Source organism: Lotus japonicus, chromosome 1, assembly GCF_012489685.1.
Source record: "Lotus japonicus ecotype B-129 chromosome 1, LjGifu_v1.2".
NCBI classification, from domain to species: domain Eukaryota; kingdom Viridiplantae; phylum Streptophyta; class Magnoliopsida; order Fabales; family Fabaceae; genus Lotus; species Lotus japonicus.
Window position 1 is genome coordinate 109133363 of NC_080041.1, and position 15533 is coordinate 109148895.

At 35.0% G+C, this 15533-nt stretch overlaps 1 protein-coding gene across 1 annotated transcript; it reads left to right on the forward strand.

The window, feature by feature from the left end:
- Nucleotides 1-9467: 9467 nt before the first annotated feature.
- On the forward strand, nucleotides 9468-13829 carry LOC130729077 (beta-galactosidase 13-like). Its single transcript, XM_057580705.1, has 15 exons — nucleotides 9468-9833; nucleotides 9936-10144; nucleotides 10254-10320; nucleotides 10432-10668; nucleotides 10771-10865; nucleotides 10993-11098; nucleotides 11188-11391; nucleotides 11631-11798; nucleotides 11926-12104; nucleotides 12200-12309; nucleotides 12409-12518; nucleotides 12615-12722; nucleotides 12821-12925; nucleotides 13034-13179; nucleotides 13250-13829. The coding sequence occupies exons 1-15, from the start codon at nucleotides 9603-9605 to the stop codon at nucleotides 13716-13718; spliced, it is 2544 nt and encodes an 847-aa protein (XP_057436688.1). The 5' UTR covers nucleotides 9468-9602; the 3' UTR covers nucleotides 13719-13829.
- The last annotated feature ends 1704 nt before the right edge of the window (nucleotides 13830-15533 follow it).

Below are 15533 nucleotides of genomic sequence, written 5' to 3' on the forward strand. Positions count from 1 at the left end.
TTGTTAGTTACCCCAGAGGTTCTGATCACCTTGGGTGTCTCAACATGATATTTTAAAGGAATATTTGCATGATATTTAGACATAGAGAAAGATCCATTTTTAAGAGGGTTTTTAGCAACTTTAGCAGGTAAAGGATCAGGCAATATGGTACCAGAGGGAACAAAGCATTCATACAAGGATTTAGCTTTAGACACAGAGGGCTCATTTCTAATTGGTTTAGAATAGCCAATGCCATGCATTCCATTTCTGCTTACGCCATAGATCATTGAAGCCATTAAGCTTCTATCCACGCTTTTAGCTAGGAATCTTTGAAAAGACTTTTCATACTTAGACTCATTTCTACAATCAGAGGCATCACAAGCAACAATTTCTTCTAACTTAGCAATCTGGTTCTTAAGCACAGAGTTAGAATTGATCAAAGCATGATTATCATTTTTCAAATCAGAAATAATTTTCTCATGTTCAGAAGGAGTCTTGGAAATAGCAGATAAGTCCTTTTTCAGCTTCTTATGCTTAGACAATAAAGAGTTATACTTATCCATGATATCAGACAATGCATGTTTCAGTTCAGAGGTAGAGAAAGAAGCGAATACCTCATTTTCATCGTCTGAGTTAGGATCTCCTTCTGATTCTGAGTCAGAGTCAACAGCTCCCTTTGACTCTGCTTCTTTGTCTTTGACAATAGCCATGAGTCCTTGGACTTCACCATCAGAGTCAACATCCTCTGACTCTGATTCATCAAATGTCACCATCAGACTCTTCTTTGTCTTGAAGTGCTTCTTTAGCTTCTTGTCCTTCTTCAACTTTGGACAGTCACTTTTGTAGTGCCCTGATTCTTTGCACTCAAAGCATGTGACTTCCTTAAGTGAGGACTTCTTCTGACATGAGGATTCAGACTTTCCTTTTGCCTTTCCAGAGCCTTTGTATTTGCTCTGCCTGTGCTTCCAGATGCGATTGAGTCTCTTGGAGATCAGAGTCAGCTCATCTTCATCAGAATCTTCTGATGCTTCTTCAGATTCCTCTTCTTCAGCTTGAAGAGCTTTTGACTTCTCAGCCTTAGCCTTTTCAGATTTAGATTTCAAGGCTATGGACTTTTTCCTCAGATCTTGCATCTCTGAGCGCTTCAGCTCATGGCATTTCAAAATGCTGATGAGTTCTTCTAAACTCATATTCTCAACATCTCTCGTGAGCTCTATTGAAGTCACTAAAGGCATCCAACTTTCAGGAAGACACCTGATGACCCTTATGACATGATCTTTTGTTGTGTAGCTCTTGTTGAGAGGTCGTATGCCAGCTACAAGCAACTGAAATCTGGAGAACATTTCTTCAATGGACTCATTTGGCACCATGATGAAGGATTCATACTTTTGGATTAAAGACAATGCCTTTGATTCTTTGACTTTCTTGTTTCCTTCATGAGACATCTTCAGAGATTCGAAAATGCCTTTCGCAAACTCACAATCTGTAATCTTCTGGTACTCTTCATAGGAAATAGCACTTAGAAGAATTGCTCTTGCTTTGTGATGTTGTGAGTACAGCTTCTTTTGATCTGCAGTCATCTCTGACCTTGGGATCTTCTTGCCATCTGCATCAACTGGACGCTCGTAGCCATCCACAATAATATCCCAGAGATCTGCATCGAAACCCAGAAAGAAACTTTCCAGTCTATCTTTCCAATATTCGAACCTTTGACCGTCGAACATAGGAGGCTTTGCATTGTAACCATCTCTTTGAGTTTCACTGGTGGTGGCAGCCATTGTTTTTCACACCGGCCCGGATCACTGAACACTGTTAGGTGTGGTAATCAGAACTTGCGCTCTGATACCAATTGAAGGTATGAAAAACGGTAGAAAGGGGGGGGGGGGTTTGAATAACGTTTTCAAGATAAAGCTTCCACCTTAAAGATTTTGACAAATCTTTCGAGAACTTAAGTGCTAAAGATAAGAGATAGAAAAGCACACAAGGATTTTATCCTGGTTCACTTGATAAATCACTCAAGCTACTCCAGTCCACCCGTTAAGGTGATTTCTTCCTTCTTAGAATGAAGGCAATCCACTAATCAGGTAAGAGTTACAACTGCACTTGAAACCTACAAGTGACTAACAATTACACTGACTTAGCTCACACTAAGATTCACTCTCTTAGTCTTCTCTAGGATCCGATCAACCTTGATCTCCTAAAGGAACTAAACAAACTGTTTATCAAAGAATTGTTTACAAGAGATTTGCTTCTAAAAAGCTAATAGTAAACTCAATGAATTTCAGATGAAAGAAAGCTTAGAAGAATTTGAATTTGTCTTGCGCGTATGTGAATGCTTCTAGCCGCTTCTTTCAGTCTTCAGCCTCTTTATATACTCCAAGGATTAGGGTTGAGCGTTGCATGGGAAATGCTACCGTTGGAGGGCAGTTCTGGAAAATCCAGCTTCTGCTGTGTCTGAGACTGTTAGGTAGGTCGTCAGGAAGGTACAGTTGCTTTTGTACTTGGATAGCGACTTGACCTTTAAACCTAGGAGACTTCTGATCAGGAGAAAGCTTCATGTTGGAACTTGTGAAGCCGGTTGATCAGAGTCAGAGGGAAAGCCCAGATCCTCTGACCATTGTTTCTTCTGATTCTGAACTCAGAGGGAAGTACATGGTCTTCAGAGTATCTTGCTTCTGGACATCAGAATTTCACTAATCAGCTTCTGGATCTTCAGAGTCTTCTACACCATCAGAATATCTGAGCCTTCAGTGTTTCTTGGTTATCAGACTTTCTGGATCTTCAGAACTTCTAGTGACTGAGTCCACATCAGAGTTTGTATAACTTCAGAACTTCTGAAGCTTTTCCACTGTTCATACTGAACATGGTGAATGCGAAAGCGTTGCTTGGGTCGCTCTTTATACACAGTGCTTCTGATTTGTGTGAGATTGAGTTGAGGTCAGAGCCTGTAAATAGCACACTCAGAAAAACACGTTAGAGTACCACAATTGTTCATATCAAAAGGTTAACTTGTAATCATCAAAACATAGAGTTGTACTACTAGATCAAAACTTGATCTTACAGGTCGGACCCTCATCTGACGCTCAGTCATCTAAACCTCCTCGACACCCTCCAAAAGATCACCCACAGAAGAACAAACCGAAGAAGAGAGGAAGCCAGAATCCCCCACACAACCGCCAACCGAAGAGACATAAAGGAGCACCCCTGCACACATTTATTATTAATTTATTTTTTAAAAAGGAATCACTCATTAATTTTAATTCTCAATACTTGTTTATATATACAAATATGGGTTAATCGTCATATTGGTCCTTGTCTTTGTCTCTCCGTCTGAAGTAAGTTCCTCCTCGAAAAATTTGTAAATCTTAGTCCTCTTGTTTCCAATTTGTGTGGAGCAAGTCCTCGTCGAAGCCCGGAGCTTCAGCGAGTGATGAATTGGCTAGCTGACTGGGTTAAAAGCGCTGACGTGGATTTAAAAAAACAAAATAAAAAAACAAAATTTCTTAACACATCAGAATTTTAATTTAATTAATAAAATAAAATTAACAAAAAACCTTCTTAATGATTAACTAAAAAAACTCTTCATTCCAAAATCAATTCCAGAAACATGCCCGCCTCAAAAACTAAAAACCAAAATACAAGATGAATTCATACATCTCCAGAAGAACAAGTAACGTATGACACAACAACCTGATATCATTAAGCTTGCCACCACAGACAGAATCCAACATCTCCTTCATCTTCTTCCCACTTAAAAAACAACCCAAACCCAAATCTAATTTCAAAGCATCTTCATCTTCCTCCTCTTTTAACACTTCACCGATTCAAGGGAGGATTCAAAGCCCTCAGTTTCGTTCCTTGCAACATCAATTGGACAAAGGTTTGGAGTGCTCTCTGATGCATCTTCTTCTCTTGAACTGGGACGGAGCAGATCGATGGAGATCAAGATCCACGCCTTTGCGGAGACACCGCACCAGAATTGTTTCGTTCTCCCTCTGTTTCTGCCATGAGCTTGGCCTCACCCCAACACCAGGCACCTTCGCAGCCATTCCTTTTCCTTCACAAATGGGGAGGGAGAACCAAGAGGAGTTTCAAGAACCCTCTCTTGATCATTCAGAGAAAGGAGGAGATCCAGGTCATCTTCGTGATTTGACATCGTAATTCGTATCGCTTCTACACTGCACTGGTTAGGGTTTTAGCTTTTGATTTTCGAGGAAGAAGAGAAGAGAACACAACATCAAATTTTTGGAGGGAACTAATATTTCTTCTCTCTCTTTCCAAATAACATTCACATTCAATTGTCATTTTTTTAATTACACTTCTAGTCCTTTTAGCTTTATCTTTGGGTGATTTTGATACTCTTACTTTACATTGCTTTATTTTAGTCAAAAGAGGTTTTATAAGTGTCACCCCCTTCCCATTTGGGGGTTCCACCCATGTTGTTGCTCGATCGCCGCTGGAGCTTCCGTCAACTTGTCACCGCATGTCACCATCGTTCGATTGTCCAAACACCTCCGACCATTGTTTACAGGATTTTCCGCACCCTCCACCACCCACGTTTGGGTTATCTCCTCTGAATGTTATAATGCAAGGCTCGGTTAAACAAGGTGTTTCCATGAAGCGTACTAGTAGAGCTACGCGACGCTAGTTTATCTTTATCAAGACAAAATGAGAAAATTTGAAGGCTTAAAAGCGCTTTTGGTCCCCCACGAATGCGATATGTGCAAACATAGTCCCTAAACTATAAAAATAGCATTTTTAGTCCCCAACGTTACCCTCTGTTAACAGTTTTGGTCATTCTGTTAATTTTTAACGTTTTTACTCCCACATGGCACATTTTAAATGACGTGGCACACATTTGTCGGGTACTAAAATTGCTATTTTTATTAAGTTCTTCAACATCTTCATCCTTTATTTTTTTTTTGAATTCCTTCAACATCTTCATCCTTAACAAATTGTGAGGAGTGAAATATAAATTGCAAATGATGATGAAGTTTATCGATACCTCCCATGTCTATGCAGCACAAAAGATCTGTTTTGGCTTTCTCTGGTTAGTATAAACTTGTTCTTCCTGAAATCAATAGAATAATAAATGATTCACACTTTCATCACAACACCTCAATTCACGCCAAAAACTGAAATGGGGATCCCAAAGGCCAGATAAAGTTCAATTCAGAAACAAGAAATCAAGAGAAGTTTATAAAAATGAAAGCTTTATCCCCATCTTCCCCAAGAAAACCCTAACCACCACCCACCAACCCAGCATCCCAGTCGCCTTTTCTTCTCCCCCTCTTCATTCTTTTCAACCACCAAACCGAAACCTCCAGCCACCAGAACAAATCTTCAAGCAGAGACTCAGATTTGGTTGATGGGTAACCAAAACCACCTTTATGGAACGGGTAATTTTGACAGAGACGGTGATGGGTCATCGTTGCTACGGTGGTGTGGATGTTCGGAGTTGAGGGATTGGAGGAGGACGAAGTATTCAGATATTGGGCAAGTGTTCAGATCTAGGGGAAGTTATACGAATCTGGGAGAATGAAAGGCTACAAAGCAAGGAGTGTGGTAATGGTTTTATGGGAGATGAGTGGTACTGGATCTCTTTGGGGTGGAAGGTGATTTGTTGTCACCGTAATGGAATTGTTAAAAAATTGTGTTTTTTATCTTATTTGTTTTGGGTTTGTTTGTAATGAGTGGAAGAATATAGACGAAGATTAGGATGAAAGATTATGATTTTTTTTTTCTGGGTTGTTTGGAAATAATGATGAAGATGATGGAAGAATACTTCAAGATGGTGAATCTTTTCTGGGTTTTCCAGAAAACGTTAATTTTTTAACGGAGAAAGGAAAAGGGACCAAAACTGTTAACGGAGGGTAACGTCGGGGACTAGGAATGCTATTTTTATAATTAAGGGACCATGGTTGCACATATCGCGTTCGTGGGGGACCAAAAGTGCTTTTAAGCGAAATTTGAAATATGCCGGCTGAAGATTTGGAGCATTTATACGTATTAGTTTTATTGGTGTTTTGTTGTTTTTTTTTCTATTCGATGTTAGGATTACTGCCATTTTTCATGATTAACTAGTTAACTTAGTTTCCTCTCACTTTGTTAAGTGATGGGATATCCAACCCGCATGCTTAGATTGTTCATTGTTTTTACTAAAATAAGCTTACTGAGAAGTTTGTAACTCGCCTTCGTCCTTACTATTAGGTCGGTCCAACCTTTCAATGAATTGTTATTGATCTTTGACAAAAAAAAAAGTTTATTTTCGTGAATTATTCTATCATAATATAAAAAATTAAATCATTAATTAAAAATCAAACTAAAATTGAACCATTTAAAAATAAAAATGAATGTAATGACAAAAAATAATATTAAATTACATGAGAAGTAATTGTTCTCAAGAAAATAATTAATTTTAAATTCAAATCTACTCATATCCAAAGAGAGATACAAACTAGGGAGAGCAATGATGTGACTCAATGACGGATCCGAGAATATTATGGTGTGGGGGCAACATATACATAAGTTTGTAATATTTATTAAAAATATAATATATTATATTATAACTTCTTTCAAATCTCTCTTAGCTTTCGTTATGTGTCAAACAACACTTGGCTTTGAATGATAAATTTAAGGCAAAGATTGTTAGAGACTTATGTTTTCATGGTTCAACATGATTATTTTTATTTTTTTGGATGCTCTGGTAAATGAATGGGTTGACAAAGAAGGAGTTTTAGGTTTATGTTCTGATTTTCTGGATTTTTAAAATGAAGATAATCCCACTAATTAATCATATTTTCTTAATTAATCCTTAAATAACTAAATTTTGTTAATAAATTAATTACATGGCATCTATGTGGCACCAAGTTAGCTGCCATGTCAATTAATGAGAGCCATGTCAGCAATTTCCGTTAACAATTGGATGTCAATTTAACGGAAGGATCTAATTTTCACAAATTAAAAATTTAGGGATCAAAATCACTCGTTTTAAACATGAGGGAGTTAAATTGCACAACCGTGATAGATTAGGGAGCAAAAGTGCAATTAAGTCATTTATGAGTTATACTTAATATTCTAACTATTTCTTACTACTCCACCGGTCCAAAAATATAAGTTGTTTAATGTTATGAACATTGTTTAAGAACTCATCATTTAATAAATATTTTTGATTGAAATACCCCTATTTAAAGTTGTGTGTTATATTAAGTAGCGATAAGTGTTATTATTGGTTAAAAGCATAGTGATAGTTGTGATAGGTGAAAATTAAAGTGGTAATTAAGATATATAGTATTAAATGATGGTATATAAGGAAGTTAGAGAGAAAAAATTCTTTGGGTTTGCAAAACAACTTATATTTGGAACATAGTATAAATGCTAAAACAATTTATATTTTGTAACTGAGGGAGTATACTTAATAAAAAAATTGTATAAGAAACTGAATTGTTGATAATGAATAGTTAATATAATTAATAACATAAGATAGTTATTAATAACTAAGTACTAGAAATAATACCCGTGCGTTGCACGGGTTTATTTACACTATTTTTTTGATATAATATAAAAATTATTATAGTGTAATTAAATTTCTTTGTATTAGCATTGAATTAATTTTAAAAACTTTGGTTTTAACCTATTCTATTGATTTGGGTTCTGTGTTTTTAGGTTTATTATTGTGGTTTCAATTGCAGATGGGCTGATTTATCATATATATCTGGTTGTAATCATTGATACTCAATTAGGGGAAATATTGTCCCCGTGTTTTATTCTATTTTTCAATCATAACTAATCTTTAAAAACGAATTTAATAATTTGAAAAATCCTTAAGTGAATTTGAAATATTTCAAATCAAGTAATATGGTTTTAATATCATTTATAATAACATATTTTTCATACACTTTTATCAATAATGAAATAATTTTAACTTAAAAATTATAATAAGTTATAATTTTAGTATCGTAAAATATTATTTAGTAAATTTAAGTTTATTTAAATTTTTCTTGTCATTATTTTTCTCTGTCATGCTTCCTCAAGTTATTTTTACTTCTATATAATAGATCAAAAATTGTATTTAAAGATTTTTTTTCAAATAATATATACATTCGATATAGTAATAATTATATCTTATAGAGACATTTTTTTTTAATTTTCAACTATTTCTTTGACATTATTTATCAATAAATATTTTTTATAAGTAAAAAATAGTAATAAATTTTATTTGTTATTTTTGTTTTAAATTTATCAACTTATGATTAATAAATATAAGATTTATAATTATTATCAACAATTAGTAAAGAATATAAACTAATTATTATGAACAATCTATTATTGTCATTAATGTAAATGTAGTCAATTTCAATTATTATTATTTTTTAAAAATTCACCTCAATTTGTAATGAATAATTAAAATTTAAATAATTTAAATATTTCATTTTAAATAAGATAAATTGAAATTTTTTAAATTTTAATATTTACTTTTAAATATGTGAAATTGAAAAGTTTAACAATTAATAATTAATATAATGAATAATAAAGTGGATTAGTTTTTATTTTAGTTTTCAATTTTTTATTTAATATTTTTAATTCAAAAGAAACTTACTATTTTTATATTTTTTTAATGCTATTTTTTCAAGTGTGCTTTACATATGTATACAGAAGATAGATACTTGTTTTTGGAAAAACCAAATATATATATATAATTACTTTGGGAAATAAGAGCCCCAAGTACAATATAGATAGATATATATTGAGAGAAATTTTTTTATTTTAAAAGTATTTTATCTAAATTATTTATTAATAAATATTATTTTGTTTTTTATTTTGATTTTTTAAATTTGTCAAATGCAAAGCTCAAGTCAATTTTAAGCCTATGAATGTTGTTGTTTAATATAAGTAGTTGAATAGTTTTTTATAATAATTTTTTTTTCAGTTTTTAATTTATTAAATTTTTTTATTTTTTAATGTATTTAATATAAAGGTATGTGAGCTTTTATGGTTTAATACATTAATTGCATGAAAAAAACACAAGTGTGCTTTACATATATATATATATCGTTAGTTAAAAAAAAAGTTATAACTTATTAAGACAAAACTCAAGTGCATTTTTCTCTTATATAATACTCATGAATCACTTATATTTGTTCTCTTCCTATCTCATAGTGGAATTTCATTTTTTCAATCTTTCCTTAGTGCACTTTTTTGTTTTTCAACTAAATATGGGGGTGTGGAGGAAGAAGTATTTTCTGTCTCCGGATGAGATGGGTCTGCATTCTCATGCAATCCAAGTGTTTTGTTAATGTTATTTCCAATAATAGTTGATTCAAATGTACCTGCGTAATATACGCATCAAACATAGAGAGAAAAGACAGAGGAAAGCGTCAGAGACATGATAAAAACAACCTCCACCAATCAATGGTAATGGAAACCCGAGGTTTTCTACATGCCATGACACTATGTTTAGCTTTTCCCCCCTATATCAATGACCCCCATGGAATGACGGAACTAGCTTCGGGACACATCCTCCATCTAGAGAAGGAGTGTGTCCCTGTTCAGGCTCATTTCAACCTTGTCAACCTTCCTCTCACTTGGAACCCACCAACGGGTTCCTATCAGGCCAAACAAACATGACGATGACGACTCGCAAAACCAACATCCTCTTTATCACCCTCCTTGTTACCATCATAATTGCATCTTCCATTTATCCTGCTTCTGCTCATGGCAAGAAGAAGAGGCTTGCTCATAATCGCATTAAGAACTTTCAAAATGTCACTTATGATGGCAAGTCTCTCTTCGTCAATGGAAGACGTGAGCTCCTCTTCTCTGGTTCCGTCCATTACACAAGAAGCACCCCAGATGTATGTAAAAAGATCCATCATTTCTTTATCATCCATCATTACAAGAAAGTACTCAATTAATTAATGGCATATCATACATGTTGTGTTGTTTGTTACGTGCAGATGTGGCCAGTGATTCTTGATAGAGCCAGACACGGAGGCCTGAATGTCATTCAAACTTACGTGTTTTGGAATGCTCATGAGCCTGAGCAAGGCAAGTTCAACTTCGAGGGAAACTATGATCTTGTGAAGTTCATCAGGCTTGTTCAAGAGAAAGGAATGTATGTAACCCTCAGGGTTGGACCTTTCATCCAAGCAGAATGGAATCACGGGTATGACAAGGATTTATAAATTTCTAGCAAACATATCTCAATCCAAACACTCTACATATATTTTTCTTGTTTATACAATCTTTTAAGTAACATTATCCTTCATTCTCAGAGGACTTCCATATTGGTTAAGAGAGGTTCCAGACATCATATTCCGCTCTGACAATGAACCTTATAAGGTAATTAACCAACTCTCCATATTATAATTTGCTGCAAGATTTTAATTTTAGGAGATTAATTTTTAATATGTGATATAAGAAGACTAATAAATTGTCATTTCTATTCTAAAGCAACACATGCAAGCATTTGTGACAAAGATTGTGCAAATGATGAAAGATGAGAAGCTCTTTGCTCCCCAAGGAGGCCCCATCATCTTGGCACAGATTGAGAACGAGTACAACCATATCCAACTTGCTTATGAAGAGAAGGGAGACAACTATGTCCAGTGGGCTGCAAATATGGCAGTAAAACTGTATGATGGAGTTCCATGGATCATGTGCAAGCAAAAGGATGCCCCTGATCCAGTTGTAAGTTTTAGGCATAACCTTTCAAATGACACATTTTATTTGAAGGTACCTTTTGTTGTGTTGTGTTATATATAGCTTGACTCTGGATGCTTGGTTTGGTAGATCAATGCATGCAATGGAAGACACTGTGGTGATACATTCTCAGGCCCAAACAAACCATACAAGCCTACCCTATGGACTGAGAACTGGACTGCTCAGTAAGTATACTTACTTTAGCATTCCTTAATGCCTAAAACTCGGTGAAAAGTTAATTATTTGGGTCCTAGCTAGATCAGAACAAACAAATCTAATGCATATATTTGTTGGTAATATTTGAAATTACAGGTACAGAGTATTTGGAGATCCAGTTTCCATTAGATCTGCAGAAGATATTGCTTTCTCAATTGCTCGCTTTTTCTCTAAGAATGGAAATTTAGTCAACTATTACATGGTATTGTCCTTATCATTCAAATTTATAAATAATGTAGCTGGTGGTTGCAGTTGTTTAACTTTATCTAACTCATTGTGATACTATTGTAGTACCATGGTGGAACAAATTTTGGAAGAACAAGCTCAGCCTTCACAACAACCCGTTATTACGATGAGGCACCTCTTGATGAGTATGGTCTGGAAAAAGAACCAAAATGGAGTCACTTGAGGGACGCTCACAAGGCATTGCTCTTGTGTAGGAGGGCTATACTAGGTGGTAAACCCAGTGTCACAAAGCTCAACCATTTTCATGAGGTAAGCATCTGACAACGAATCAAGTGTGGATAAATTTATTTACTTAGAATCAAGTATGGAGCTCAGAAGTTACATAATTAGTCTATTTATATAATTGATTTTAACTTTAGAACCAACTATAGAACAATTTTCAAAGATGCTACAATATTATTTACAACTTACAAGGACATTAGATTGCCTGTAAAAAAAAAACAAGGACATTAGATTAAACTATGCTGCTATTTTTATCTACTGTGCAGATTAGAATGTTTAAGAAGCCCGGAACTAAAATTTGTGCCGCTTTCATCACTAACAACCACACCAATGAGGCAGCTACCATTAATTTCAGAGGAAGGAACTACTTTTTGCCAGCACATTCCATCAGTGTCCTTCCCGATTGCAAGACTGTAGTCTACAACACTCAAAGCGTAATTTGTTAATCCCTTATATTCCAATCAACTACCAGAAAATTCACCTTATAGGGTTAATCCTTACTCCTTATAGTTATCTACCTCACATTGCCTCTAAATTGTTTTTTTCTTCAATAAAAAATAGATTGTTTCACAACACAATGCAAGGAAATATGTGAGGTCAGCTGTTGCGAACAATCACAAGTGGGAGGTGTTTTATGAGGCTATTCCATCATCCAAGAAATTGCAAACAAATGAAAAAACTCCTGCAGAGCTTTATAAGTTGCTTAAAGACACCACAGATTATGCATGGTACACCACCAGGTGTGTATACCTTATGGCAATTTGTGAGAAAAAGAGCATTCAGTTATTTTTATTTTCTTTGTTTTCTCATGTATCTTATACAATATTTACTGCAGCTTCGTGTTGAAGAAAGGAGACTTGCCAAAGAGGGGTGGGGCAACCCCAATTCTTCGTATTATGAGTCTCGGACATTCACTCCTTGCATTTGTAAATGGAAAATACGTTGGTAAGAACAAAATTTTCAATAATATTTCATTAGCCTTGTATGATTAGTGAAAAGCAAGGAAGGTATTAACTTTATTGTAATTCTCTTCATTATTGGAAGGAACTGCTCATGGTACCCACGAAGAGAAATCCTTTGAATTCGAGAAAGCTGTAAACTTTAAGGTTGGAACCAACCATATATCCATCTTGGCTAGCACAGTTGGACTACCGGTAAGAGGGACAATCTTCTTCTTCCAAGTTTGAAGAGCCTCAAGTTTTAATGGGGATAATAACATTTTGTAATCCCTTTATACGTTAAATATACAGGACAGTGGAGCCTACATGGAACACAGGTACGCAGGACCCAAGTCCATCAACATCCTTGGCCTCAGACGTGGAGAGCTTGATCTCACTCACAATGGTTGGGCTAACCGGGTAAACATCTGTCAACAAGACCTGCTTTGGATAAGAAACATGAAAGATGGCACGATAATGACTAACATGATTGAACTTATGCCTTTTTTAATTTGTAGGTTGGTCTCAAGGGTGAGGCCAATGGCATTTTCACTGAGGAGGGATCACAAAAGGTTAAATGGAGTCCACTTGCAGGACCTGGAAGGGCAATCTCCTGGTACAAGGTAAGAAATACTACCTATAAACCAAACCAGTTGACAAATATTGGAAACTTAAGAACTTCCAAGTTGTTTCCTTTTTCTTTTGTATGTTCTGAATTCAATTTTTCACAGACAAGATTTACCACCCCAGAGGGAAGAGGTCCGGTTGCCATCCGTATGACTGGTATGGGGAAGGGAATGATTTGGGTGAATGGTCGTAGCATTGGTCGACACTGGGTCAGCTTCCTCTCTCCTCTTGGACTACCTACCCAGGCAGAGTAAGCCAATCACTCACTCACTATGATTGTTGGCCTTGAAATCCAAGTTATTAATCTTTGTTTGTACCAGGTACCATATCCCAAGAGCTTACCTCAACCCAAAAGACAACTTGCTTGTTATATTGGAGGAGGACCAAGGAACTCCAGAGAAGATTGAGATCATGAATGTTAATAGAGATACAGTGTGCAGTATCATTGAGGAGAGCGATCCCCCCAATGTCAATTCATGGGTGTCTTCCCATGGACAGTTCCGTCCCAGAGTGAGCAATGTTGCAACACAAGCTTCCCTCAGCTGTGGAAGTGGCAAGAAGATTGTGGCGGTGGAGTTTGCAAGCTTTGGTAACCCTTCAGGTTCATGCGGAAAGTTGGTTTTGGGCGACTGTAATGCAGCTGCTACACAGCAGATTGTTGAGCAGCAATGCTTGGGAAAAGGATCTTGCAATGTCGATTTGAACCGTGCAACCTTCATCAAGAATGGCAAGGATGCTTGTCCTGGTTTAGTAAAGAAACTTGCTATCCAAGTCAAGTGCTCATACTAGAGTTGGTTGTTTCATTGATTGACCTTGTTATGTCCATAAACTCAAAATGTCATTGGTTTTTTTGTAAAGAATGATTTTGCTTTTGAATCAATGCTACATTTGAAAAGCTCATTTTTTCCCTTCTACTTCTATTTCTCTACACACACATACACGCATGGCAAGTTGGCAACAAGAGGGCTCTACATATTGATGTTGTTTGGATCATACTTACTCTTCATGGAAAGAACTGAGTATGGAGAACTGAAAGAGCATGTTAACGAGGAAGAGAGTGAATTTCGCCAATTTTGATAATTGAAAGTTTCAGAAATTTCATTAACTTCATTATTAATTTACTTAAAATATTAGAAAATGTTATCCTAATCATCTCAAATTCTCGATTAACTTCCATGTCAACAAATAAAAAAACACCTTATCAAAAACCATTAAGGGGAGTAAAATTAACAAATTATTAAATTAGGGATAAAAAGTGCAATTAAGCATTTTTTATTATTATATCTCAGTTGTTTTATTTCTTGTATTTTTTTACTGTATCCCGGTCGTTTTATATTTTTCCTTTTACATTGTAATGTAAGGAGTTATATCTTGGATAATATACTAAATAGCAATTACAATTTGATTAAAAATGAATTAGTAATAAATTTTGAAGTGATTTTTTTTTGAAAGCAAAAATAAAATTGATATATGTGGAAATAGTTAAAATATACACCATTCTCAAGGGAATTAAAAGTCAAAACAACCTAAAGAAGCCCTAAAAAGGGACCAAACCCAGTAAAAGGAAAACCAGCCCAGAAAAAAAAAATTAAGTGATATACCACATATGAGAATATATTAAATTTTATTAAAAAATCATTTGTAATTTCTTTCATTTTTTTATAGTTTTATATAATAAAAATTAGATATTTCCATGTCCTTTCCACCTTTTGACCATTACAAATGAATTACATTAAGCCATATGCAATTTTCTTAAAGAAAAGAATGCACAAAGAGAGAAGGTGATTGATTGGTTACCAGCTAAGGGGATACCTTGGTTAAGAAAAAAAATAAAGTGAAAAATAATGTTGTTATAAGAGATCGGAACGTGTTGATACGGTTGTTGTGGAGAAACCATAATACCTGATGAAGACACATATATAGGAGATGACCTCTTTAGTTGGTAATGATAGGCATAACAAATCCGCTAAATTATCACTTGAGCGAATTTATTGGATGTCTATGTCACCATTCTTTTGTAGATCGTGAGTGAAGAAGAGCTTTGGCAATATGTGCCCTTTGCTTTGGTCATCTTATTCATAAAACTTCCCCTGGATGACCATCTCTTAAGAATATGCCTCATTAAAACTTTACTAGGAAAATACCAGTGGGATAAAAACCTAAAAACCTAGTGAAGGAAAAAGAATATATCATTCTATAGCTCGTCTTTGTACATTGTCTCATTAAAAATCCTACCATGAAAAATCAAATGGAAAAAAAACATGGTTAAGGAAAAAAGAGTACAATGCATTTTAATTGAGATATTTCAGCCGACGAACTCCGATATTTCGCACAATTCTTTCAACAGTTGTTGCTGAAAAGAGCCTTCGTGAGTGATGAAGACTTCAAGTTGTATCATAACTCCTTTAAATATCTTTTTTTATCCTTGTGTTGTTTGCAAGGTGATGCATGAATCTCCGATGTAAAATTTCTCATATTCGTATTTGGGCAATGAAACCGAAACTGGTTAAATGCATTTCCATTTTGTCAATCAATGACCAATTCAGAACCAAACAACTATACAATATCCTTTTACACCTTTGAGATATAGACTTCAAGTCCAAA

Excerpts from the sequence above, each read along its gene's own strand:
- LOC130729077 (XM_057580705.1), top strand. The coding sequence starts at position 9,603 with ATGACGATGACGACTCGCAAAACCAACATCCTCTTTATCACCCTCCTT. Across the intron at positions 12,105-12,199 it reads TATGCATGGTACACCACCAG|CTTCGTGTTGAAGAAAGGAG; the intron begins GTGTGTATACCT and ends TATTTACTGCAG. Across the intron at positions 13,180-13,249 it reads GGACTACCTACCCAGGCAGA|GTACCATATCCCAAGAGCTT; the intron begins GTAAGCCAATCA and ends TGTTTGTACCAG.